Source organism: Rhineura floridana, chromosome 4 (genome assembly GCF_030035675.1).
Source record: "Rhineura floridana isolate rRhiFlo1 chromosome 4, rRhiFlo1.hap2, whole genome shotgun sequence".
NCBI lineage: Eukaryota > Metazoa > Chordata > Lepidosauria > Squamata > Rhineuridae > Rhineura > Rhineura floridana.
In genome coordinates this window covers 153,217,861-153,239,837 of record NC_084483.1, presented here as the reverse complement: position 1 = coordinate 153,239,837, position 21,977 = coordinate 153,217,861, and the positions used below count along the sequence as shown (strand labels likewise).

Genomic DNA, 21,977 nt, shown 5'->3' with positions numbered 1-21,977 from the left:
CTGTTCTTTCTGGAGCAGCAAACCACAAGCCTTGGTTTACTGGGCTGTGTGAACCAGCACTCATTGTTTGTTTTTTCCCAAAGAACCCACGATTAGTAAGCCTAGAACAAACTTTGGCTTACCATCTTGGTTTGTTTGGAAACAAACACTGAGAGTTGGTTTGCACATCACCATCTGCAAAGGCCAGAAGGGCTTTAAAAATTCTTTAAGATCCTCCGTGGTGCAGAGTGGTAAGCGGCAGTAACGCAGCTGAAGCTCTGCTCATGGCCGGAGTTCGATTCCAACGGAAGGAGGAAGTCAAATCTCCGGTAAAAGGGGTCAAGGTCCACTCAGCCTTCCATCCATCCGTGGTTGGTAAAATGAGTACCTATGCTGGGGGGTAAAGAAAGGCCGGGGAAGGAACTGGCAATCCCACCCCATATATACGGTCTGGCTAGTAAACGTCGCAAGACATCACCCTAAGAGTCGGAAACGACTAGCGCTACAAGTGCGGGGACACCTGTACCTTCCCCCCCCATTCAAGAAAAACATTGCCTTTATCAAGCAGTACTGGTAAGTGTAGTGCATTAAATAATTTAATATGTGGTCTTTTACAAATCATTTTTGCCTTCTGTCAGCTTTCTTTATCAAAGAAACTGGTCCTAGTTACAAGCTCTATGTGCTCCGCCTCCTGCATTGAAGGGAAATTGGTCATTTTGTAAGAGCTATTCAGTCAGCTCTCGCTTGCCTGTTGCTCATGCAAGCTAACTGCTCCTTTTCACGACTGAATGCCATTTATAATAGAAATAACCGCTTCCTAATTAGCAGCTATATCTGTTAACTGCTGATTTGGTACAGCATGAATTAGTAACCAGCCTTTGGCTGAGCTATAACTCTCCGTAACTCTGGGAATGATTCTCGTTCATATAGTAAATCAATACCTGCCAGCCTACCTTCTACAAATACATTTTTCCCCACCCAGGGTATCACATCTCTTTTACAGTATGCTTTCTGATTCCAGGGAGATGAAGCAGAGACTGATGGTGGTGACACCTCATAGCGGCTGGTCCATTGTATACAGTGATGTATTAATGGGTGTGATTGTTGAGGCAGCTACCTTCTTGAACGATGCATTGCAAAGCTTTTAATAAAACTGCTAACTTTATAGTACAGATGCTGCCGCTATACATATGGAACCAAGTAGAGACCACAGAGGAAATTAGCCACTGAGCAGTACCTTGGCATAAGATGGATGCCAAGAGGTCCTTTCTAATTTCTGTAACTGATAAGGCAACCTATTGTGGTATGCTCCAGTGGGTGGTGGGCTGACCTTGAACAGATAGTAAGAAACCAGGTGGCCTAGGACACAGTAATATTTTGCCTCCCATAAGTCAAAGGCTGTAAAGTCAGGGCAGGATCCGGCCCCACATAATGCAGCCACTTTGCTGAATAGGACTGGGCCAAGACATTTTGTTACCTGAGGCAAAGGACGAAGTGCTCCCTTCACTTGCTCATTCCATGTGCTGCATATGGCCTGAAGAGGGCAGCAAACTCAGCTAGGCCATGTAGGGCAGTTCACAAGGCACATTCAGATCCATCCTCCACCACTTTGTCACCACTCCCTGCCTCTGCTGCTCCCAATGGCAGATTTGCTCTGCCTAGTCATGGGAGAGTTGGTCCAGTGTGAAGGAAAGCAGCCTGGATTAGCAACTGCGTAGGCACCCCATGCCTCCTGCCTTAAATTTCACAGAAGAAAGGACAGCTTTAAATGAAATCAATAACTACATTTGAACTGCCAGATAAATGAGAAATTTAAACAGTGTGTGGCTCCAGTCTCTTATATGAAAAAGTCTCTCTTGTTCTCTCAATAGATCTGCTAAGAGTCACTGAAAGTTAACATTTTGGCAGTGTTCAGGCGTTAAGAGTTGAGATGCACTATTCTGCAAATCCTGCTCAAAAGCTTTTGGTGACTGAGGCAGAACATCCAAAAGGCACCTCAAGAATCACTGGGCTCCTGACAGTTTGATCCATTACAACGGTGTCCAGCAATTGCTGCATGAGTCATGCTCTTCACTCAGTCCAGTGGGAGGGCCAGGCTGAACTTGCCAATTTAAAAAACGCTAGTATTGAGCTACTGTTGGCTGCAGCCAGCTTGTCTGTATTCATGGGTCCTTGTAGCTGCATTTCTTCTTCATGGAATGAGAAAAGATTATGGCATTGAAAAATAGGAAGGTGGCATTCCCAGGAAAAGTGAAGCTGAGGGCAGGCACGAGGATGGGCTGAATTTGGCTTGGACCTCTAGAGGGGCTAGAGGTCCTTTTTGCTGAGCATTCATCATGATTTGTGCTCATGATGTTATCAGGGCAGTTAAATGTGACCAGGCTTTCCACACTATTTGTGCCTGCAAACATTTTGGGGTGGTCACGCTGCTTCATTTGCAATAGGCGCATGTCCTGTAGTTTCCTGCTAAAATCAGTCCTGTAACTTTTCATGCTGCGTATGTCCTGCTTGTTTTCATTCTAGTCCTCCTATTGTTGCAAAAAACAAAAGTGCTCCTCCAGATGACAATAATGCAGTAACATTGGGGAACAACTGATAAAGTGTAATGATGTGTGGATGATTCTGTATAAACCCACAATTAATGTTCTATCATTACGTCCATGACAGAGAGTCAGTGTGGTGTAGTGGTTAGAGTATTGGACTAGGACCTGGGAGGCTGGGGTTAGAAACCCTACTCAGACATGAAATTCACTGAGTGACCTTGGGCCAGCAATTGCCTCTCATGGCTGTTGTGGGGATTAAATGAGGAGGGGGAGAATCATGTATACCACCTTGAGCTCTTTGGGCAAAAGGTGGGATACAAATGCAATGAATAATAATAATATTGCAGAATATACCCCCCCAACCCTACTAGTCTGGAGGGGCCCCTTGCTTGAATCCCTCCAAAGAGATCTCACTGCAGAGCAGAGGTCAATGTATATAGATAAATATGAAACAGAGACAAATATATAGGAAAAAAATCCCAGAGGAGCAACACACTCCACCCATCTCAACCTCAGATGTCCTGTGAGTTATTTGTGCAAAACCCACATTAACAACAAAACCCAACCTGGGTGGTCTGCTTCTGCTGTTACACAAAAAGAGGGAAATTATCTGTATATCTATAACACACCTCCAGATACTCAGCTGCACAATAATAAAAAATATCAATTTCCTCACTACTAAGAGTTCAGCAGAAAGAATAAACACTTGCAATAACAGCCCCATTTCCCCACCATCACAAGGTTTCATGCCGAAAAATGTATTCCCCATTACTTGCAGGTAGCTCAAATTCGTTTATTGTGATGGGAGCAAGTAATGCTTCACAGCACTGTTTTAAGATAGGGACTGGCTGATGCGAGTTCAATTATTTCAGGAAATGTATTTGGGCTGGGTAGAGAGAAAAACTTAACTGAACTACTTCTGCATCATCAGTTTCTATAAAGCAAGAAGGCACTTCTCGATTAATATTTTAACAGCCATGCTTACATTGTCTGCTTATCTTCACCCCATCTTTCTAAAAACAGATCTTTAAGGACATCTTGGTGTAATGCAAAGATTTAAGGTTTGTTCCTCAAGGAAATTCTGATTTAATGCTTCCTTCGTCTCAAATGTGGAGTATAAGATGTTCATGTATAGAAAGATTCAAACAGCATTCTTGGAGGAAGGACAGTCTTTCTGATCTACTGAAGAAACAGAAAAGGAGAGGGATCACTGGATCATTGGAACAAGGATAGGGGGAAAGTTGCCAAATAAATGTCTGAAAAATGACAACCAGGACCCAGATAATTTGAAGGAAGTGGCCAGCCAGACACTATGTTCCAGGAGCTTGTTCTGTTTTGGCATAGGGGAGGTGACATCTTGCACAATCCTGATAAGAGGGCCACCTGCTAAGAAGACTCTTACTAGACGGCCTTTTGGTACCACTTGTTCCATTTCCAGAGTCTCCAACGACGAAATGGTCGGTTTAGATCTCCGCCTGTGGGATTCGCAGCGAGGGGGGGTGGTGAAGAAAAAAGAAGAAAGCGGACACGAGGCTGCTTGGGAATATAAACTGAGCGTGCACAGTCGCACGCATGCACGGGATCAATGGCTGAGCGACTCCCCATAGGTGCACAAGTCTCGCAGCAGGGCTAGAGGGACACAACGTAGAGACCCACAAAGACGTCGAAAGCGGAGCGCACGCTCGAACAGTAGTAGCACGACAAGAGGGATACACAGATGCCCCTCGCATCGCTGACAGGCATGCAGCAGGCACTGCATGCCCGCGCCCTCTCCTACGCAATCGGCATGCCCACAACAGGTGCAAGCGCGCGCATATGGAATACCCACAACACACTAGCGCATCATGCGCGCCCCCTAGAGGGTCCACGTGTCCCTAACGACACCCCTACAATACAAACCTATAGATCGTGTTGGCTGTGCAGCCCAGCCGCCTACAACCACCGCGCAGCCCGCTCTCAGGCCCGGTCTGGCTGTCTCCCAGCGAGGCTCCTCTGCTCCAAAGAACGAGGCTGGGTCCCGAAGCGCTGAAACCGACCGGGTTCTGCATTGCTTTCCTAGGATGCCTGAAACCTCGGCTGATCTCTGACATTTCCTTGAGAAGAAGCGGGAGGGAGAGCGAACGGAATGCAAAAGAAAACGAGGAGAGAATATATATATACAGCCAGACGGATCCGTTTTCTGCCCAGCCTTGTTTTGTTTTCTCTAATTGGTCCTGGGGGAGGCCGGGAGGATTTGGTAGGTAGGAGGCAGGACTCCGCTCGAGCCCCGTGCATTTAATTGGCTCCCTTTCTTTTTTAAAACTAAAAGGGAATCAAGCAGCGGGGAGAGATGAAAAGGGGAAGAAAAAGGGGGTGGACGGGAGACAAGGCTGATCCTGGAGGATTATAGATGTAACCCCGGGTAGGGGCAGCAATTAGAAAAGGCTCTTTTCTAATTGCTGTCGCTCTCGATCTGCGCAAAAGGATCCAGAGATCTGACTCTTCTGAGTCGTCCAAGGGAATATAGGGAAAAGGCGACTCTGCCAGCCAGAATAAAAAAGGGAATTTAATGGGGGGGGGGGAGCCAAGCCGAGTTCTCAGGGCTGAGCGACGGGCTAACTGGTCAAGTTTCTGGAAGGCTGAAAGGCCTTCTAAAGGACATCAAAGCGAACCAGATATCGAATTACATCGATCGCGCTCAGCAGTCTAGCCCCTCCACAAGCGGCACAGAACTGCGGATGAAGAAGTTGAGCGTTTCTTTTTCTTCTTCTTTTAACTACATTCTTCTCGGAAGGGGAGGAGCCAGGACTTGCCACGCCCTTTCGACAGTCTTTTGATTTTTTGGTTAAAAAGGCAGCTTTCTGCAAGTTTCTTAGTCCTCGTGCCATTCGTCTCCCGCCCGCTCCGCTTTGGGGAAGTTATAGCCCAAGTTAGAACATTTCTCTTCCCATCTGTAGAGGAAAAGCAAAAGGAAAACATACTTAAAAAGAACACCTGTTTTGGAGGGGTGTTGCAAAGAGAAGGGGGGCAGAGAGAAGTAGCTTCTCAACTGCTAAACGTCAAAGCGAGAGGGCGAAGGAGGCGAGGAGCACGACTACTGGAGCAAGTGTTGTTGCGTCTGGTCCTCGTTCCACTGCCAGGCCGGCATGCGATGCACTGCAGCTGGGCAACTTCAGCCCGGAGAGACCAGAGGTCGGCAGCTTTGAAGGAGCTCGGGAAAAATGCTTCTCTTTAAAAAGAAACGAAGACACACGCGCGCAGCAAAGTCGTCCCTGCGTTTCATTAATTCCGCCAACAGGAGTCACTGGAAATAGGAAGAGAGAACGGAAGAAAGAACCTCCAGACAAGAAGAATTACCTATCGCCCCAGCAGCTGCATGTCAGTTTTCTTCTTTCCCTCTCTCCGCCCCCCCTCCCGATTGCACACACCCCGCCCTCCGTCCCTCCTCGCTTCCCCTTGTTCTTCCCGGAGTTGCAGCCAGAGACTCATTAGCTGGAGGGAGGGCGAGAACTCTGTGCGCCTCTCTCTCCCTCTCTCAAGTTGGCCCCAGTTGGCAGGCGATTGAGTTTGGGAAGCTGGAGAGTTCAGAAAGAGCTTGACGTCTCTCTCTTTTCCTGAGCAAACGTGACCCCGCCCCCCCCCGCTTGGAAGAAATCGAGGCACAGCAGAAGGGGAAAACCCCGCGGAAGTTTTATTTGGATGTACGTGGCTGTTGGATCGGTCCCTCCTCCAGCATTTTTTCTGGCTGCCGCTTCTTATCATCATTCTTTTTAGGTCGCCGTTTTGTGCCTGGGCGTGAAGTTCGGTTTTTGATTTTTGCTCGGCAAGCTCCAGGATCCAGGGAAACGAAAGCCAGCGAGAAAGAGTGGGGGGGGGGGGGAAACAAGATCCCTGGCTGGCTGGCTTCTCTTCTCCTCCCCTCCCCTCCTCGCACCTTTTATATTTGCAATTACTGCTCCCCGTTTGGGGAGGGCGGATATTTCTCTTCGTTCCAATTGACTGTGTGTGTGCGTGCGCGCGCGCGCGTCTAGAAGATCGCGAGCTTCCCGAGAAGCGCCGGCTGAGTTGACTTGGCTAGCCGGGCTCGCTGGCTCCATCCCTTCCCGCTCCGAGGCCCTGGGAAGCGGTGGGCATTCAAAAAAAAAAAAGCCGCTCCGGGGAAAGCCTCCTGGTCTCTTTCGAGGATCCCCCGCCTGATGCTGTCTGGGGTTGTTTTGGCGGTGCTGGTTTGGCTGCTGCTCTTCGCTGGTTTTGAAGCTTCTGCCTTGAAGATGGAGACTATCTGGGTTTTATTCCTCTCTCTGGTCCCGGTCTACACCAGGGGACAAGGGGTCTATGGTAAGAGACGTTAGCTCGGGCGGCCAGGATTTCCGGCTTGGCGGCCAGAAGGCTTGGGGGTCCGGGGAGACACGCTTGCTGGGAGGACTCAGCTAGGCTCGGATCAAAGTTTTTTTGTTTGTCTTTAAGGCACCTGCGGCAGCAAGAGAAAGTAAATGGTGCCGCCAAAGCGCGGAAGCGGAGCGGGGGAGGGAAGGATTGATGCAGCAATAGGGTTTTCTCCAGCCCCGTTAGCTACTATACTTCTTAATTTCTTGCCTGCGTGCCGCCGCCTCTCCCTCCCTCGGCTCGTGTTTCCAGATTTACGAGAGATGATGTTGATTAACCCTTGCAAAGCTGCAACCTGAGCAATCGGAAGGCGGGGAGGGCTAAAAGGAAATTCGGATCCACATTGCTCCGTTCCGTTAGTCAACTTGTTTGTAAAGAGAAAGAGGCACTTCAGAGAGGGGTGTGTGTGTGGGGAGTGTCTACAAAATTCTGTCCTCCCTCTTGAGCAAACGAGGATGCTTCTCATTTCACTGGGGGGCCCGCTCCTCTTGTACGTGAGCGGGCGTGCATTTCTCCATCCCACCCCGCCTTGGAGTCTCCCATTAGGCGAAGCGCCTAGTGCCAGTGCCCCGGCCGCCACTTCCCCCCACGCCCTTCTTCCCTCCCTCCCCACGCCCTTCTTCCCTCCCTCCCCACGCCCTTCTTCGCATTGCCGTGAATTTTGGTTACTTGTTGAGGGTCCTTCCCGCCCACCCCCCGAAGGGTGTGTGCGTGCGTGCGTCTGTGCGCGCCTTTGGAGTAGTACAGGAGGCCGGCCAGGCGGCTTTCCTTAACGGTCATTTAAAAACCCACACCGGGCAATATTGTCCCGTTTATGCTTGTAGAAAAAAGACCCCCTCCCCGTCTCCACGCCCGTATCGGGGGAAAGGAGATCCAGCACGAGGGAGGGCGGTGGGAGAATGCCGGGATTCCCCACGCCCCTTGCCCTCAGGCCAAAGCACGAGAAGGACGGGCCGCGTTCCGACAGCCGGGGGCAGCCGCCATGGAGCACCCGAGATTTTGAAATGAAGCGGGATTCGAGCAAGTTCTGCAAAGTGGCAACGCGCATGCACGGCGGCTGTTGCTGTTGGGAGCGTCCCTCGGGAGTTGAGAGAGAGAGAGAGAGAGGGGGGGGGCGATTGGGGAGCAGGGGTGGTGGAGGAATCTAGAGATGGCTGCTTGGTCCGCAAGGCGGCCAGAGGAAGCGCGCCCCTTCCAACCTCCACTCTTGACTGGCTTTGTGGAGCGGTTGAGATGCTGGAAAGTGAGGCGGGAGGGCTCCGTCAACTGGCGTCTTCCATCGCCCGGATCCTCTTCATTCCTCCCATCCTTGTTTATGTTGTGGAAGAGGTCCCTCCCCCGATCCCACTAAAGCTGAGGGAGGGAAGGTGCTGTCCCCGTTTGCAAATGGAGGCACTCAACGCGCGCCCGCACTCACACTTGGCAGAAACAAACAACTGACACGCACATCTGGGGTGTTCCCAAAAGAAGACGATTTGCCACTGGGCAGCATCGAGGCCAGTGAGTGACATGCGCGCGCCTGCCCTGGACAGGAGGGGATGCACTTTTGCAAACGCTCGCCTGGATAGGTCCGCACACGCGGTCCCTGCTTTTGTGTGGCGAGATCTGCACCGCCAGCTCATGTTTGTTTGTTTATTTATTTATTTAAAAAAACAACCTTGCAGGAGTTAATAAGGCGACTCTATTTTGCTTTAGAACGTAATTGCTAGGAAGCCAACCTTCCAAAAAAAAACTCCAAAACATATACCTCTTCCTTCCCCCCTTCTTGCAGGGAGAGAGGTTAAAGAATCCTAAACCTCCCGTGAGAGTTAAGCATTTAGTTGATCTTTTTTTACCTATGTGTAAAACCACCAATGTTGAGTTCAGTTCCGTTTCGTCCTCGCCACTGCTAAAAGCCTAGGTGGGTCACTTTAATTCTGCTTTTTTTAAAAAAGGAATTTGTTCTCCTCTCTTAGGGCTGGGGTTGTTTATTTGAGGCTAGTTTGATTTTTGTGAAATTGCTGCTTTAAATAGATGCTGTTTTACTTCAGCTCCCTCCCCATCCTGTGTCTGTCAAGAGAGGGAGAGGGGGTATTTAAGGTCCAGAGGGAAATTAGAAGAAGCACCCGAGAGCAGCGAGACGGGGTGTATAATGTCTTTGTGGCGAAAGAAACATTGCGTCTGCAGGTTTTTACATCCCCTTGAGAATTTATATGCTCCCAGGCAAACTTTTTATTTTTAATTAGCCTGACTGCTGCAGTCCAAGCTGAACTACTGGTGGGCTTGCTTTCAAAGGCCTCTTCAGGCCCTTCAAGATTGTCAATCTTCTTACACCTCTGGCGTCTTTTGAATCTTAGATTCTGGCTTTTATTCCTCAGACAGGCTTCTTTCTTTTCTAGTTCATTCCGTCTTCCTTTCAAACCTCTGGATGTTTAGAACAACATCCTGATGCTGTTTTTAGGGAGAAAGATAGAGAAGGCAGGATGGCAAAAAAAACTCAAGCAAGTTAAAATGAAGGAATTCTTTAAAGCTTGCACAGTACACAAGTCTTTATTTATTCTGCAGTTTCCCCCCTCCAAACCCCAGTTGTACATACATGCAAAAAGAAAAAAAACCTATCAGCTTTTCTCTATTCCTCTTTAAACTATCTATGAGAGAATCCTTTTTTTTAAAATATGGAACAGATTTTTTTTTTACATTTAGCTCAGACTGTTAGTGCTATCAGCACACCAGAAACTTTCCATATTTTGCCTTTTTACAATCCTTCCCTTTTTCAAAGCTTTCTCATCAGCTGTTTGTTTAGAAGGTGAAACGGCAGCTATTAATGACTTTTGGGTGTTGAAGCAAAGCTGTTACACCTGAAAGAAAACTTAAAGCAGGATGAGAGAATCTTCTCCTCTCCTGCCCCCATCCTCTTCCTCCTCTGCCCTAAATGTGGATCTTAAGCTACATTTAGTAGGAGTGTTTCATGTTCTGAATGCTTGTCTCTTGTGGCGCTTAATGTGGAAATGTTGGGAATTCAAATGTTGTGTTTCAGCGCACTTTTCTCCTCCTTTTGAATATTACAGAGGCAAAGAAGGCCATTTGCACTGGTATGAAGCTGTAAATACATTTTATCAGTCTGAATTGAGTAAGATTAAATCTGATTAAACCAGATAAAATATCTATGTGATGTATCCTTTAAATAACGTTCATGTGGACGTTCATAAAATACCTCTGTCAAGGTTTATTGAGATGGGCAGAATAAAATATGTGTTACAGGGAAACTTGGAGTAGAGATGTGGATTAATTGGGAGTCCACGTATGTCTAGCTTGCTTGCTACTTGAAGAGGCTTGTTACACAAATTGGTGTTTGATTTGATGACTGAAGAGTGTATGAGTCCCAATAATCTTCCTTTTCCTCATTATCTGATTCCTTTCATCCAGCCTTATTTACTGAAAGGACAAGCTTAAGCTGGCCATAGAAAATCACCCATTGTTCAAAGCTATAGAGCTGTTTTAAAAAACAGCTGTCAAAAGTCTTGTCTTAACTGAGCTGCTGCCGATGCAGTGGAATCCCTGCCCTGTCTATGACCATGTTCACACATACATAGAAAGTGTGTTGTGTCTCCCTTGGAACCATCCTCTTGTGTGATCGAGCTCCTATGCTGTTGTCATTGTGGTCTAGTTTATAGTTTGTGGAGGCCACTTAAAATTGCTCCATGTGGAGAAGGGAATGCTTTCATGTCCCCAAAGAAAGATTTGTGCTGGCATAAAGAAAATCACTGTGAACCACATAGTGATCTGCACCGCACGTATGGCTTGCCATGCAATAACCGGTTACAAATGTGACAAGATTTAGAGTGGGATCCATGCCCAGGAGGTGAGGCAGCCACCTTGTGAAGCTGGGGTGTTCTTTTTGGCCTGTCATAAAAGGGCAGAGCATTTAAATTTTTTAAATTGTATTTTTACTCCCAGGCACTTTTCTGCCTCAGGTGCCATAATAACCTGGCTGGCCTTGGGGACCGTGCACCTTTTGACTTTGGGAAGGAGAATGCCATATGCTGTCTTGCCCCAACTAACAAAATATATTGGGCCAACCCTGGTGGTACCTCTAAAATATATATGGGACTTGAAAGCAAAGCTAGAATGAGAGAACTGCAGCAGTTTGGCCTTTTCTGCTCTTGGACCAGGCAGAAAAGGCCCTTTTCTAACCTTTCCGCACCACAGTGTCCTGTTGAGAAAGCAGAACAGCTGAGAATTCTAGCTTGTTTTCAATGAACATGCTCTCTCCTAGGACTGTCAAGGTTTAGGGTAGACGATGACTGTGGTCACAAACAATGCTATGCTTTGTTTTAACCATGGGTGGTTCATGGTTGCCTGTCAGGTGAACAAACAAGCCACGGCTTGTTTCTCCAAAGCCTAGTTTCCTTGTCCAGCAGCTTTTGCCTTGTGCTTCTGTCATTTTGCAAGCGGCTGGGGGTAGGGGTGGACAAGCAAACTACGATTAAGAAAGGATGTTGGGTTAAGTCAGAATGCCAAACTGTAGGTAAAATGAGTCATGGTTTGTAAGCTGCCACCAGCATAACCATGGCTTCACAAGATGATTTGTTGCCAGAAAAACTATGGCTGTTCAGCTTCTGATCCTAGAAAGCATCTACACCACAATCTCCTGAGTATTGACTGCGGGAAGTATTGTTTTAATAAAGCTTTTAGCAAAGGATGTCTCAAATAAGGGGGAATGTATATTAAAGGTGGGTGGAAAGGAAGAGATGCTGAAAAAAGGAAATAGCTCTGACTCTGATTGCAAGCATATTTTCTCGCTTGCTTGAAGTATGTATGTGTAGGGAGAAAACAAAGCCTCATCTGATACAGTCCCAAATCTAATGATAGAGCAGGGTTTTGTTTGGTTTTGTTTCTTGGCCTGTGGAAACTGGACTCCTGCTTTGTTTACTTTAGAAGCAGGATTTAACAAGCTTTGATAGGAGTGTTTTATTGCTAACACGGAGCAGCTGACAGCCCAACTTTCTCTTCTCCTGCTGAGGAAAAGGCTGTGAGCTGGCAGTCCCTCATCATTGTCTGCTTGTGGAAAACAAATCAACACCTTCAAGGAAACATTCCAGTGTGGAAGATGGAAGGTGAAGTGCTGAATATGTGGGAAAATATCCTTTGTGTGCATTTGGATAGAAATGTTACAGGGAAATCTCCATCGCTGGAAACACGGAAAAGTAGAGAGAATATGCACAGCAAGGAGCAATTCTTCCCTCACCTGGGAGGGGGGGAGGAAACATTGAAACACATAAAATAAACAAGGATCTGGCTGAGTGTATGATTTCCCACTTTCTAAGATTATTTTTTTTATTTATTCGATTTATTAGTCGCCCATCTGGCTGGTTACCCAGCCACTCTTATGGAGTCAACTTCATATTTCTGAAGCTGGCAGGGTGCGTAGTGGAATAGTCTGCTTGTGAATAGGATGGGGACATGTGTTAGGCTCCTTTTTTGCCATAGTGGGTTGCCTTAATAACTGTGCCTTCATATCTTGAGCCCTTTGCTGCTTGAACTCCATTGTGAATACTAGAGGGTTGCATTGCCAATCCTCTTACTAACTTCTTTCCTGTACCTTTTAATAGCATATTGTTGTACAGACATTAGTAGATGACAATACTTATATCTATACCAGGGGTGGGGACTCTTTGGTCCTCCAGATGTTGTTGGACTCCAGTTCCCATCAGCCCCAATCATCATGGCCAGTGGTCAGGAATGATGGAAGGTGGAGTCTAGCTACATCTGGAAGGCATGGGTCCCCCACCCCTGGCATAGATATAATGTTTTCACCTATGAATGTCTGCACATCACCCCTGCTATATGCCATGAAAAGCTTCACTTGGTAAGACCACTTTGCCAAGTTGCTGTTAAAGGCACAAGAACAGGCCAGGTCATTTTTTTTCTGTCAGTTGGCAACCCTACTCTAGTGGGGCCTCTTCTACTTTCTATATAAAAGTGCATTGTGTGGGTTTGCTTCAATATTCAAATGCCCAGAGTGAATGACATTCCCAAATCTGGTGTTCTGAACTAGCTCCTTTTCTATTGTTCATTTGTTACATCAGCTGTAGAGTAGGGTCAAAATGTGTACTCTGAGGGTTGCCTGTATTTGCTAGCCTGGGTCTTAAGCTCTGCAGAGAAGGATATGCTTGCAATCCCACAGACAAGTGCAGCTTGGTGTGTGGTGCTCTGGGTGGGGAGGCTTCTCGGTTTTGATACTGATTTTTGATTTAATATTTGTATGCCACTTTTCTAGCAACCAAGTTAAGCTCAAAGTGGCTCGCAACAATAATAAAGCATTGACAAATAAAAACTGGTCTGGTTGTCTCCCTCATCATTAGGTTTCAAGTGTGGTCTCAAGATGCACCTGTTTTATCAGGCCCTTATATCAGTCTGACTAGCCCAAGGCCTATGGGATAAGATTTCTCATTGTGGTGGTTGTTTTGTTACGTAGTTCTGTAATATTTGTGGTTTTACATTTTAATTGATTTACTGATATACATATTTGTAAACCACCCAGGAATTGCATTTGATGAAGGTTGGTTTAAAAATCCAGTCAGATAAATAGCTTGCCATTTAGTTCATCCGTCATAGATTTTGCTTCCATTTGCAGCCTAGCTGATAGAATCAACTTTTTTAGCCTGGAGAAATGTCATGGCTCGATTTTCAAATCTACTAAGTAGTCAAATAAAATAAGTATAATGTTCCTTGTGGTAATATATAACTTTTCTTTCTCTGGTGCTCAGCCAGCATTCCTTGTCTGTTTGATTTTGGTTATGCATCTTCTAGGGATGCCATCCTTATCTTGCAGCTGGTAGCTTCAGTGCTGCATAAATGTATAATTTCCCCCAAGTTCTTTTTTCCTCTTTTCTATCAGATTTTCATTTTCTGTGCACCAAACATGCCCAGCATCAAACATGGATTTTGGCTTTTGTAGCATCATTGTGAATGACTTGGGCTGCCTTTTATTGTAGTAGTGGTAGTAGTTGTAATTGTACAGCGTCATCATTTCTGCCCTTTGTATAGCCTAAACATAGCATTAGGTCAGTAGAATTTCACTCTTAAACAAACCTCCAAACAACCCGCAGAGCCATCTTAATATGCAGTACTTGGAAACTGACATTATCCCCCCGACAGGTTGTTTGCAACTTACTGGTACAAGTCAAAATATTTCACTAGAGGTGTCATCAGAAACCACTATCTTATGCTAATTTTTGTGAACATGAAGACAGATGTTGAATAATTTGACATGAGCAACATAGCTTAGAAAATTATCACCATGTCAGGTTTTTGTCAGGTTTTTGAGGAAATGCATATTTCAGACAGCTTGAAAAGGCAGAGTGAACAAGGGTGTGGTGTGTGTGTGTTTGCGTGATTGTGTGTGTGTTTGTGTGATTGTGTGTGTGTGAGATACTTTAAGTAGTACCAAAGAGAAACTGGTAAGGCATTTGCAGTTAGGAGCTTGGGCAGTTCAGAAAGGGTGCTTTTTCCTGCAAGTAGGCTTTATATATAGCTTCTCCAGATGGAGTTAGTGCTTGTTTAGACAACTGGCAGTTCAGAGGTTGCTTTAGGATTGTTATCTAGTTTACATTGTAGGGTGTCCCACAGTGCCTCCCCCTGTGACCTCCTGCTTACTATTTCATCTTGCTCTTGGATCACTATATGCTTGTATTGAGTTGTCTACTCTATCTGCATCCTGAAGATAATGTTCATGCTGCTGTTGAAATGATCACTTATCCTGAGATGAAAGCAAAGGCAAGAATCCCTAATTATGCAGAGGTGGTTGATATCTCTTCCCATCTTTAACGCCTTGATCGGAAAGACAAACTAGAGATTGAAGTGAATTCAGCAGTTGCTTTTTCAAAAATAGCTATTTGTATAGAGGAGCCCCTAGGAAGCTACTTGATGCATGCCAGATGAGACTGGGAAATGGGTAGGTTAGTGACAGCAACTTCATAGAGTGTTAATAAAACAATGTGTGCCTGTGATGTGATCTTTTGATTAAGAAATCAGAACCTGAGCTGCAGATCAGAGTTCAAGGTCTAGTCCCGATAAAGAACATATTCATGCATCAAGTACATCATTAGTTTTGTGGTATTCCACACAAGCTATTAGATTGCATCCTTTTGAAACATATTATTAAATATGCTGAAGACAAATAAACTCAGTTGTTAAATCGGTGTGATACTGCTAGAATGCAATTTGGGAATTGGATAAATGGTGACGGAAGATAAGTTACCTTCAAATAACGACAGATGAAGCAAAAAGGCATAACAACAAAAGAAGATTCTAGAGAAGTGGTTGGAATTATAGCTTATTTGTTTTTATTCCCATGCTCTAACTCAGACTTCTGAGATAGTCTCCCTTGGGCAAGGAACTTGAATAAGTAGAAAACCACGTTAGATAAATCTGTGGATGTTGTATGAGTTTTAATGTGAAGCATTAGTAGTGAACTTTTAAAGGTGGTATTTCTCCCTTGTTTATATCAGAATGGGATGTTAGATGGTCTGAGAATGGAGTTTGCTTTCATCCTTGGGCTCCAAGAAAACATTGATGAAATTGGAAAGGAATTTATCCTAGTCTCATTAGCTGCTCCCAGGATTTTTGCATTCTCTTGTAGAATAGATCTGGTTTGCACATAATACTAAGCTAAAGTTTGTTTAGCCTAACTGGTTTGTTTGAACATGTGAACCCAGCCGAGCAGACTAACTGTGGTTTGTTTTCTGGTCCATCATCTTTGTTTAACCATGGTTTGTTTGACCACTGTAACCCCAGACACTCCCTAAGCTACAAAGACACAAGTTATGAGCAGCTGGAAAACAAACCAAGCTTTGGCAAAATAAGTTGTAGGTTGTTTGCTCATTTTGTGAGGTGGCTCATGGTTTGTTGAAGAAACCATAGTCAAAAAAAGCCATGGGTTGATGTTAAATGTGAATGTAGTAGCAGAAAACACAGTGATACATTTGTGCATTCTTAATTTTTTAAAGTAATTTTATTGTTTGCCCTGAATGCTGCTGTGGCATGGCTTACCTTATTCTATCCTGTTCCCTGGTTATAGTACAGCACACTGTAGCCTGTGATAAGATGGCTTACCACTTGAACCAGAGTTGTTTATTAAGCTATACTAGAGCTTGCTTTAGTGCAGGTTCTTGGATTAGGTAACTTTAATTCCCCACTTGGTCTTGCAGTTTGATGATCATTTTGAAACAGTTACAGTGCAACCCTGTACTTACCTATGTGGAAAGAAATCCTATTGGATTCAATGGTCCTTACTCCCAGGTGAGTGCATATAGTATTGCAACCTTAAACAAATGGAGTTGAGGTTAGGACCTTTTGTGCGCCAAAAATTTTGAGTGTATTGCAAGGGATTTTTGAATAGCAGTGCAATGGGTGGGACAAGAATTGAGGGATGATTGATCAGATCAAAACCTTTTTGTGAAGACAACTGTTTCTTTTGTTCACTTTAAACAAAAACGGTATTTCTCTGTGGTAGTTACTACAGCCATGAAATAGGCAAACAGAGTAGTAGTTATTGTTTAACACACTAAAACTATGTAGGTCAGTGGTTCAGAATCTTTTTTGGCTGGTGGGCCTGATCCTTATCTTGCAACCCCCTAGTGGGCCAAATTTGACAGGTGGGCAGGGATGCCTACCTGTCAGTCACAAGACATCACAGTGACATCAGGTGATGCTACGCTTTGAAGCCCCAGTTGTTGGGACTTCAAAGCCCAGCATGGGGTTGTTTAAAAAGCCCTTTTGTGACCAGCTCCCTGGAGGAGGGAGCCGTTTCAGTGAGAACCATCTGTCTTGGAGCAAGGCGTACTCCCACTACTCATCACTTCAAGCTCTTGATTGTTCCTTTGAAGCCACCTCAGTACCTTCCCCACACCTGATGTCACGTGTGGGGCAGATAGGCGTGGTTTGCGGAAACAAGCCTCATTGGCCAAGCTGGGTCCTCTGGCAAGCCATGTTGACCCATAGACCAGAAGCTCCCCACACCTGATCTGGGGGAGCTCACACTTTTAGTAGGTGCTGCCATAAGCCATGAAATGCTAAATAAATGGTTGTAATTCCCACAGAGATATGTAAAATGAGACGGTCTCCTTTCAATAGAGACACGTCCCTTTTCAAAACATAAAATTGGCTTATTTGTACCACCCCAAAATGAGTACCTGATCCACCCGCTTTGGCCCCCACAGATTTCTTTGATACCTCTTTGACTATTACAGGTAATAGTCTTCCAACATTCATCTGTTCTGGCATGTACTCAATGTATTTCTGATTGTCTCCCAGACTCTGTTCTTCTTGATGCCAATACCAATTCACTGTTAGTAGAGTGGACTATCTTGAAGGATGTGGATTTGGCCATTGCTTGGGAGAGGAAGGATAAAGAACTCTGTTGCAGGGATAGCCATCATAGTCCCTTTCACGTGTTCTTGGATTCCAGCTATCATCTGCTCTAGCCAGTATAGCCAATACTCAGAAACAAATAGAATTGTAGTTCAAAAATGTCTGGAGGGCTCCATTTTGCCTATCCCTGACAGTATTGTATTAGTTTTGTAGGGTGACCTGAAGACTGATGATCTATGCTCCTGACTTGAAGCAGGTTTGGGTGTTACTGTATAGTGTTTTTTGCAGAATTAGACAGTTAGTTGAACCTTCAAAAAGATACATGCAGGAAAAAGAATATCCTCATCTTTGTGTGCAGAAGATGATGTGGATTCTGGATGAACAACTCTGGCCATTGCATATCTAGTCCTGTATAATATAGCCTAAATGATACATACTGAGGAGACACTTGGCTGCTAAAGAGGTAGCTTCATGTAGAAAATGGCCTTCTGAAATTTTCTGTTCTGTGTGCAGGTAGGAAAATTGGTGGTAGTGGGGTTACCATTTCTCACCCCTGGCCTTGCCTTGTTGAAAGAAATCTGAAGGGGCAGTTGGCTGAAGGGGGCCCTGTATTTTGTATTTTCTTCATTTCTCCCTCTCTCAGTTCACTTTTCACTCCTCTTCCTTGAACAGGATTACTGATAGGGTTTGTAGCTTCACGTTGGAAACTGAGATGTCCTGGCCTACCACATTTGAAGCAGAGTTTTTCCTCCATTTTAGGATACACAGACCCAATCTGAGGTGTCCTGTGCCCTTCCGATTTTATTAGAGGGTTTACTCTCTGTGGTGCCACATCTCTTCTGCCATTATTATTAGGTCTTGATTTGAAATCTCTTGGTGTTTTTCCCATCCAACCCGTTCGGTTTGAGGTAAAATGATCTGCCAGCTCTGCTGCTTCCTGCACAGTCTTAGGGGAACGATCTTTAACCAGCAATCTAATTTCTGATGGCAATTGATGATATAACTGGTCTAATATCATGAGGCTTTTCACCTCTTCCACAGACTGAGCTTTAGCACTTGTCATCCATTTTTCAAATATGTCCATCAGTTTTGTCCCCAACTCCACGAAAGACCTCCCTGTCTGTATCTGGCAGTTTCTGAACAGTTTTCTAAAATAATCAGGCCCCAGTCTAAACCTTTTGAACACTGCTTCTTTAAACTCAGCATATGTTACTGGCCTGTCTGAGGGGAAATATTGATCTACCTCAGCCAATTCCCCTTTAATTAAGTTTGATAAATACTGCATGTATTTATCTTCAGGTAGCCCCCACATCTGAGTTGCGTTTTCAAATGTTGTGAGGTAAATTTGTGGATCTTGACCAGGCTCATACACAGCAAAGTCTTTTGGAGTGACTTTTATTTTTGCTTCATCTCTCTCCTTTCTTGTTTCATCAGAATGAAACCTCTCTTTCTAATTTTAACCTTTCCACTTGTATCTCAGCCTCCATTCTCACTCTTTCAGTATCCATTCTCATCCTTTCAGTCTCCAACATTTGCTGCTTTTCCTTCTCTTCAGCCTCCATTCTCAGTCTCTCAGTTTCCAACACACATTGCTTTTCCTTCTCCTCAGCCTCCATTTTAAATCTTTCAATATCCATTCTCAACCTTTCAGCCTCCAACTTTAACTTCTCTCTTAAATACTCCACATAGGCAGGATTACTTAAGCACTCTTCTGGGGTCTCTTCTCTTACAGGTTCTTTGGTTTGGATTGACGTATATGTTATTAATGCCACCCGCAATTCATCCACCCCTTTACCCTCATGAGGTAAATGGAACACTATACATTTTTCCACCAGCTCCTCTCTCTTCATCTTCATGAACTCAGCCATGTTTCTTGGAGCTCACACACTCTTTGCCACACACTCACAAGTAATCTTTATTTGTTATTCCTTTACAGTCACACCACTTTTTAGGGACTCTCTTTTGTTCGTATCCCACTGCTACAGCCACCACATGTGACGATCGCACCTTTGGCTCCACCTGTCAGGTTCCCACCTGCTTGTGGCTACCGCCTTTCACTAGGCACCACCTCAGGACACAATCAGTCAGGATCGTCGTTTTTATTTTTTCTCACTTCTCTCTAGCACAGATCTCTCAAGATCCCACTGCTAGGCAGCAGCACCAGCCACTCCCTGTAAACAATACTGCTAGAGACTTCGCCTTAGTCTCCCTATGGCTTGTTACTTTGTGTCTGCTGTCCACAACATGCTGTCTATAAAGCATACAATCCTGGGTTGCTCTGGATACTTGACGATGTTACAATTTCTTCCTTCACCACTGCCACCATTAGATACAGTTTCCCTTCAGCCTTGGTAATTACCCTGCCCTCCCTTCTGGTCTGTATAACCCCAGCCAAGGATCAGGCTTTTGGTAAACCAATACAAGTATTTATTTGATAACACTAGGAAATAACAAGATTACTTTAGGAATGTTTAACAAGTGTATGGTTTCATATAGTGTCACTCTTATGTTTCCAGTTATATATATTCTGTCCAAATATCAGCCTAATAGAATCCAAACCTCCCTCAGAACTCTGTCAACTCAATCCCAACTGCCTCCCACTTCAACGCCTTTCCAATCACTCTCATCTCCACTCCCCCCTACTCAACTGTCATCCTCTCATTTATACCTTCAGCCATTCAAAACGCTCAGCCAATCATCATCCAACATTCTCCAGCGTTCCAGCCCATGTACTCCCCCTCTTACTCAATACACTTACCATATATCCCTATATAAACCCGCACTTACCATATTTACAATTTTGAACATATAAGGACATCACAGGCCCCAGATTGCATGCAGGAGTGTCCATGAGTTCAGGCGGGTCTCCCTTCAGAACCTTTCCTGATGTGTGGAGGTTGGGGGTGGAGCCAACTGAGTGGGCACAATGTATATGTGTGGAATAAATGACACGCCTCCACTATGCTTTAGTAATGTGGAGCTCCTTCATGTAGAATAACACATCAATAATGCAGTATTGCATCATTGCCAGTGTTCAGTTTTGCCCCATTCATAGATAGCAGATGGAGCAGCCATAGCTCAGTGGTAGAGCACTTTCTTTGCATTGTAGAGGATTCCAGGTTCAGTTTCTGGCATTTCCAGTTCAAAAGATCTTGAGTAACAGAACTGCCTGGGACCTGGGAGATTTTCTGCCAGTAATATTTGACTAGTTGAACAATTGTCTGACTTGGTATAAGATAGTTTAATATGAAATTCAGGAAATCTTTAAAGCAAGGGTAGCCAACATGGTGCCCTCCAGGTGTTGTTTGACTCCAACTCTCATCAGCCCCAGCAAGCATGGTCAGGAATGACGGGAACTGTAGTCCAGCAACAACCAGAGGGCATCATGTTGGTTACTCCTGCTTTAAAGACTTGGTTTCTTTTAAAAGGGAACACTGGGGCATCTATGATTTGGTTTCATTTACACATCTGCTGAAGAATTGTCATAGTGTAGTGGCAAATTCACAAGTGCAGGGTCCCATCATGATAGTCACAGCTACCAACCCCCTTTTGTGATGCTGGGTTGAGAATTAGATCTTTGTTAATTCCTTCTTCTACCACAACAGATATCCTTAGGAGCCAATAAGCATGAAAGGGAAGTGTGTTAGCTACTGAAAAGAGTCTTCTCAGTGGCTGGCTCACCTCCTTTCACTCTGATCAGCTCCAATCAGCAGGAAAGAACAAGGAAGCATGTTAGAAGACTCTTCTCAGTAGCTAACACACTCCCCTTTCAAGCTGATTGGCTTGTAGGATGCTGGAGAAGTAGGAACACTGCTGGAACCCTGCTCCCAAAAAAGCAAGGGGTCTAAGACACCCTGAGACCCTGGACGACTAGAACCCAACAGCAAACATACAGAGTCCAAATTTATGAATAGTATCAGTTGGACTCTCCAAGTAAAAGCCACCTTTTGCCATACCAGATTCAGAGCTGATTCCTCAAAAACCCTCTTAGCTGCTCTTTCAGACCAAGCAACCTCATTTTAACCTCCTGCCCCTCTAAACAAGTGGGACCCTCATGTCCATTCCTAAAGTAGCATCCGAAAAAATAGGGGTTCTTCTTGCGACTCATCTATTTAGTTGTCCGCATTGGCATCCACCATGCTCAAGAGCAGAGGAGGTTACAGTAATGACATGAGAAAAGCAGTTTTGAACTTTCATAGAATCATTTGAGTTGGAAGGAACCTCAACAGTCATCTAGTTCAACCTCCTGCCGACGTAGGAAATCTGCTACTACAGCATCCTCGATAGGTGGCTATTCTTCCTCTGCTTAAAAGCATAGGAGAGCCCACACCTTATGTGGTGGTCTGTTTCATTGTTGAATTGCTATGACCATCTGGACCTTCCTCCTAATGTTTAGTCCAAATCCCCTTTCTCATCATTTGGACCTGCTGGTCTGGGTCATGCTCTTTGGAGCAACAGAGAACACATTTGCTTCATCACCTATATGACAGCCCCTCAACTACTGAAACACGGCTATCATATTGCCTCTTTACTGTATCTTTTCCAGGCTTCTATCATTCTTGTTTAAATTTTCTCTCAAGATATGTCTCATCCAGGCTGCCACTCCTCCTCAGCCCCGTTCTTAAGGTGGTTGCAATGATAAATCTGTTTTATAAAACACTCTTCTGTCACAATGCAAAGCAGCATGGCTGTTATTGAAAGCCGAGTCATAGTCACTTGACTATCTCTGGAGTTGTA

The 21,977-nt window shown here is 45.0% G+C and overlaps 1 protein-coding gene across 4 annotated transcripts in view; it reads left to right on the top strand.

The window, feature by feature from the left end:
• The first annotated feature begins 5,193 nt into the window (after window positions 1-5,193).
• MDGA1 (MAM domain containing glycosylphosphatidylinositol anchor 1) overlaps window positions 5,194-21,977 on the top strand; it is a 399,800-nt gene continuing 383,016 nt past the window's right edge. For all 4 annotated transcript variants that reach the window (XM_061624888.1, XM_061624886.1, XM_061624885.1 and 1 more), the window contains exon 1: window positions 5,194-6,839. In XM_061624888.1, the coding sequence (XP_061480872.1) occupies window positions 6,698-6,839 (142 nt within the window). In that variant the 5' untranslated portion in view covers window positions 5,194-6,697. The remainder of the gene's footprint in view (window positions 6,840-21,977) is intronic.